The sequence below is a fragment of the Leucopleurus acutus genome (assembly GCF_964270905.1).
Source record: "Leucopleurus acutus genome assembly, chromosome: 13".
In the NCBI taxonomy this organism is placed as follows: Eukaryota; Metazoa; Chordata; class Mammalia; order Artiodactyla; family Delphinidae; genus Leucopleurus; species Leucopleurus acutus.
The window spans coordinates 1799012-1805011 of record NC_139155.1 but is presented as its reverse complement, the minus strand read 5'-3'; the positions used below and the strand labels follow the sequence as shown (position 1 = coordinate 1805011).

General features: G+C 44.9%; 1 protein-coding gene across 1 annotated transcript in view; it reads left to right on the top strand.

The window, feature by feature from the left end:
* Window positions 1-376: 376 nt before the first annotated feature.
* ATP9B (ATPase phospholipid transporting 9B (putative)) overlaps window positions 377-6000 on the top strand; it is a 218194-nt gene continuing 212570 nt past the window's right edge. Inside the window, exon 1 of the mRNA XM_082853143.1 lies at window positions 377-512. Within this exon, the coding sequence (XP_082709269.1) occupies window positions 397-512 (116 nt within the window). The 5' untranslated portion in view covers window positions 377-396. The remainder of the gene's footprint in view (window positions 513-6000) is intronic.

Sequence of the window (6000 nt, the reverse complement as noted above, 5' to 3'; positions counted from 1 at the left end):
GCCAGCGGCGCATGCGCGCACGCACCCGGCCCAGCCCGGTATCCCTCGGCCGCCGCTCTTGCCCTCGCCGCGCGGTGACGTCACCGGTGGCCGACGAGCGAGGAGCCGGGCCTCCGAATGCCGCCGCCTCCCGCTCGCGCCCTCGCCGCAGGTGACGTCACTGGCCCCGACGCGCGGGGGGCGGGGCCTCGGGTGCCTCCGCCTCCCGCACCGCACCGTCGCTGACGGCGTTGTCATCGGGCCCCGACACGTGGTGACGCCATCAGGCCTCGACGCACGGTGAAGGGGCAGGGCGCGCGGGCGGAGCCTCAGCGGGGTCGGAGCTGAGAGGAGAAGGCGGGGAAAGGCGACGAACTGAGGGGGATCGGGGAGGGGCGGGAAGGTGGCGGCCAGAACATGGCGGAACAGATCCCTCTGTACCCGGTGCGCAGCGCGGCGGCCGCGGCCAGCTGCAAACGTGCGGCCTACTTCAGCGCGGCGGGGCCCGGGCCGGGGGCCGAGCGGTCCAGCAGGTAACGACGGTGCCGCCCCACCGTTCCGCCCAGGCGCCCCTCCCCGCCCGGCCCGTGGGGTCCGCCCAGGGCGGCCGGCTCCGGAGCCCCGCGGGTGCGCCTGACCCGGGGAGGGCGTCCACGGTCCGGGAGGTGCCCGGGCGCTGCCACGACCCTGGTGTGCCCCGGCGCCGGGCTGAGCGCAGAGGAGGAAGAGCCTCTGGTTCGGGGGGCTGCTCCCTCAAGTAGCACTGGCACCGCAGGTCGCACGGCACCGATCACGCAAGCTGTTAGTTTCCGAGACCCGTACTGTGTCACCAGAGAAATCTCGAAGATGGCAGATACAACTTCCAGTTAGTTTTAGAAATACAAATCTTGTTGGGAATCACTTTCACAAGTGTAAAGAGCAAGTGAAGACATTTCAGTTTGTTTACTAAGTGCACGTTTTACTTGAACGTGTACATACAAAGTACTTTGTGTTGACAAGAATTTTTGCTCTTAAGAATGGGAAACGGAGACTCAGAAAGGTTAAATTGTTACAGTTAGTAAGAGGTAGAATTAAACAGTGCAGACCTTTGATTTAAAATGGAAGCCTCATACCCTAGTTGGTTTTAGTTCGTAACTTATTTCTTACCCAAAGGGAAGAATACTACACTTATAAATGATAGAGTGGTTAGAAAAAGAAACTTATAGGAAGGGGAGATAATGCTTTTCAGAGTTGTTAAAATTTTATTCCTGGGCAATTGTAGAAGCAATCAGTCTTTAGTACATAGAGTGAAAAAGCACGGGTTTCAATATCCAGTTGCTTCAGGATTCCAATTTTAGAATAGTTTTTGGTTTGGGCTGTTTGAGAGGCTGTAACATGTAGTCAGAAGAGTACATATTATGATGCTACAGAGCTGGATTGAATCTTGGTTCATTTCCTATTAGCTAGCTGTTTGATCTTAGGTATCCATAGGCCCTAATTTCCTCTGCTGTAAAGTGGGGGGGGGGGCAGTATTTTTCCTCATAGAATTGTTGAGGGTTACAGGAGAAGTTAGTAAGGTGCCCATTTTTAGTGTTTGGCCCTGAAGTGAAGTATCGTTTCCTTTCTTCCCTGATATTACCTGGAAGAGTAATTGCATAGGTAATCTTCTGAGTGGTTGATTTTAGGAGATATTATTTGAAAACGTGCCACCTATTTCACAGTCGGTTTCCATCACAGTTCACATCTGTGAGTTTTTGCCTTATATATTTTAAGGCTCAGTCATTTGGTAAATACACGTTTAGGATCTCTGTGTCTTCAGGGTGGATACTTCTTTTATTGTCAGGTAATATTTCTCTTTTTGTCTCTGGAAATTTTTTTTACTCTGGAGTCTACTTTAGTAGACTGGTGTAGCCACATCTGCTTTTTGTGGATAAATGTTTGCATGGTGTTAGCATTCAACGTATCTAAGTTGTTGAATTTGAAGTGAGTTTCTGTTGGGTCATGTTTCTTCATTATTCAATCCTTCAATCTCTGTCTTTTGATTGGTATGTTTAGGCCATTACATTTCAGGTAATTATTGATACATTAGAGTTTTTTATTAAGATTTTTTTTTTTTGATGTCTGTATTGAATTTGTTACAATATTGCTTCTATTTTATGTTTTGGTTTTTTGGCCCTGAGGCATGTGGGATCCTGACTCCTGACCAGAGATCGAGCCCATACCCCCCGCATTGGAAGGCAAAGTCTTAACCACTGGACCGCCAAGGAAGCAAGGAAGTCCCCGATACATTAGAGTTTAAGTGTGCCACTTTATTAATCTGTTTTCTGTTTCTTTGGATTCTCATTCTTCTGTTTCTCTTCTTACTTTCCTTTTACTTGAATGCTCTTTTGATATCGCTACAGTGTTTTTTGGTGTAGGTCTTTGTATAGTTTTTATAGTGTTTGCTCTGGGTATTACAGTATATGTATGTGACTTATCACCATAGTGTATTGGTATCAGTATTTTACTATGTGGAGTGATTTGTGGAAACTTCATTTTGGTTCCTTTACCTCCCTTTTCCCCTCTGCAATTTAAATATCATGTCCTGAGTATCAGATGGTGTTATACTTTTTGTTTAAATCATCAAATATGGTTTATAAAACTTGTGATGATAAGGATAGGTTATTGTATGTACCCATATTTTTGCTCTTTTTTGTTCTTCCTTCCTGATGTTCCAGGATTCTCTCTTTTTTCATTTCCTTTCTATTTCAAGACCTTCCTATAGCCCGTCTTGAGATTTCATCTTAGAAGGTCTTTATTTCTCTTTTATTCCTGCAAGATAGTTTTATTGGATGTAGAATTCCTGGTCACTTCTTTTCTTAGTACTTGGAAACTCTTGTTCCACTTCCTTCCAGCCTTCATAGTTTCTGCTTAGAAGTCCCCTGTCATTCCAGTTGGTGTTCCCTATAGGTAATGCATCATTTATGTTTGGCTGCTTTCACGTTTTGATGTATGTTGGTATGATTTCTTTGGGTTTCACTTGTTTGGTAGTCACTGAGCTTCTTGAATCTGTTGTATTTTGTTTCCCCAAATTTAGGGAGTTTTTAGCCATTATTTCTTCAAGTCCTCTTTCATTTCTACCCCTTTCTCCTCTTCTTTCTGGACTCCAGTGATACAAATGCTGGATCTTTTGTTAGTTTTACGTAATTCCTTTAGGCTCTTCTATTTCCCAGTTTCTTTTCTCTGTGTTGTTCAGACTGCGTAAATTCTATTTACTTGTTCTCAAGTTCCCTAATTCTGTCCTCTGTCATTTTCACTCTACTATAGATCCCATCCAGTGGGGTTTTGTTTCTACTATTGTATTTTTAAGTTTTATAATTTCTTTGTTTCAAGAGAATTTGAAATTGATTGTTGAAGCATACTTATGTTCGGTGCTTGAAATGCTTGTTACATAATTCCAGTATCTGAGTTCATCTTAGTTTTGGTGTCACTTGATTGTCTTTTCTAATTCCCACTGTCAGTGTTTTGGTTCTTTGTATGAGGGATGGTTTTTGATTGTTTCCTGGATATTTCATCTATTAGGAGAATGTGGGCCCTGTTTATATCTTTTATTTTAGCAGATGATCACCCTGTTTAGATTTAGCACGTAGGTCCTGGCCTACCTTTGTCGGCTGTGGTTCCAATGACTGTTTAATTCTCAGGGTTGTGATTTTTGGTGTGCTTGGTTTATGTGGTGCTACTGGAGCTCTTACTTGTCTCTACTTACGCTGCTGAGGAAAAGAAGGGATTCCCCTAGGCCCAGTGTCTTTTGGTGAGAGGTGGTTGTGTCATCCCATGTGGATGGTGAGGCTGTGTTGGCTGGGCAGTGGCTGTGGACGTGCCCCCTCCATATGTGCCCCCTGACTTTCCTGGTGTGTCTTGGTAGGAGAGGAGACTCAGCACCACTGTGGCCAGGAGGATTTCTGTGCCCAAATCCTTTTTTCTGGTGCCCCTGGCTGCTCTGGCATCTTGGGGAAGAGGAGAGGCCATGGAGAGAAGCCATTTCCTGAGCTAGCTGCTTCAGTCGCGGGGTTGCACTTGTTGGTGCTGCTGGCCGCCCCCCAGCCCGCTGAGAGAGGGGTGCCTCAGGCTCATGGGGACTCGGAGGCTTCCTGAGGCCTCTAACCTCTTGTTGTGGCAGGGACCCTACCTGGTGCCACCTGGATGCCCTCGTGTCCCTGGGTGGGATAGGGGAGTCTCAGGCCCGTGGGGAAGGATGCCAATTCCCATGGCTACTTGTCAATCTTATCTTGCTGGTGGTGGTGGACTCTTGTTCTGCCAGGGGAGTAATGGCCTTCCTGGGCTGCCTTTTCTTGCTAGGTTGGGAGTTAGGCAATGCTGGGCCTGTGTCCTTCCTTTTGTCCGGTGGGGGCATGTAAGACGCCCTGCCACTGTGTTCCTCCAGTTCCGCATCCCAGATCAGCCCAGCTCTCTTCCTCTCACTGCTGCCTTCTTCCCACCTTCCAGAGCTCTCCTGTGGTTGGCTCTTGCTTTATTTCCAAGGTTTATAGTTGTACTTAGGTGAGAGGAGCAGGGAGAAATGGATTGTGACTGGAAGTTGTGCTTCTGCATTATTTTGTGAAGTTTGGCTTTGGTTGTATTTTATCATGGTAACATTTACGTATAGTTTAAAAAGTTAATTGGTGGTAAAAGGCTTATGATAAGATACTGTGGCCCTCACCCCTCATCTTCATTCTCCCTTATCCCAGCCTCTCATCCCACAGGCAGTTACTTTGGACTCTTCTAGCTGTTTCTTCTGGCACTTACACATCTCCGTTATTTCAGTGGCGTTATTCCTGACTTTGTCAGCATCTGAAATGACTATTTCTAAAGGCTTCCTTGATCTCAGCCCCAGCCAGGATAAAATGGGATGCTCCTGCCAGGCTCCTGTAGGACTCTGTTTCCCCTCATACCACAGATTGCACTTGACTATAACTGCTTCTCTTCTCATTAGACTTTAAATTCCATGAATAGAGTGGCAGTGATGGTCAGATTTTACCCGTTACCTGGCTCCACGAGATGCGTAGGGAAATGTTCCCTTCTCTTTTACTTTCTGGAAGACATTGTGTAAAGTTGGTGTTACTTCTTTAAATATTTGCTATTTTCCAGTGAAACCATCTGGACGTGGCGATTTCTTTTTAGGGTGTTCTAATTTAAAATTCAGTTTCTTTAATAGTTATTGAGCTATTCAAATGACCTGTTTCCTGTTTGGTGAGTTTTGATAGTTTGTGCCCCATGACCCATTGGTTTGTTTCAGGTAAGTTGCCGTATTTATGTGTGTAGAGTTGTTTGTAGTAGTCCCGTATTTCCCTTTTGATGTTGTTTCATTCAGGTGTTGGTGGTTTGTGCCTTCACTTCTATTTGTTGGTCGTTCCTGCTAGAGGTTTGATCTTTTCAAAGATCCATCTTTATTTTACTTATTTTTTCTATCGTTTTCTTTTTTTCAACTTCATTAATTTCTGCTCTTTATTTTTTCCTTCCTTTGCTTACATTAGGTTTATTTTTCTCTTCCTCTCATTTCTTAAGGTGAGAGCTTGGATTATTGATTAGAGACTTCTTTTTAGTATAAATGTTTAGTGCTGTAAATTTCCCTCTTGGTACTGACTTATCTGTGTCCAACAAATTCTGGTATTTTGATTTTCTCTGAGACATCCTCTTTGACCCATGGATTATTTAGAAGTGTGTTTGGAAAATTTACTATTATCTTCCTGTTACTAATATCTAGTGTGATTCCTTTGTGATCAAAGAACACACTTTGTGTGATTTCAGTTATTCTAAATTTGGTGCAGTTTGTGACTGAGGATATGGTCTGCATCGGTAAGAATTCCTGGGGCTCTTGAAAAGAAAGTGTATGGTGCTGTTGTTGGGTGAAATGTTCTGAAATGTGATTAGATCTCGTTAGTTAATGGTGTTGAGTTCTTCTCTCCTTGCTGGTTTACTGTCTAGTTGTTGTATGGGTTGTTGAGGGTGGGTAGTTGAAGTCTCTTGAGTGTAATCATGGACTTGTCGTATTTCTCCTTTTAG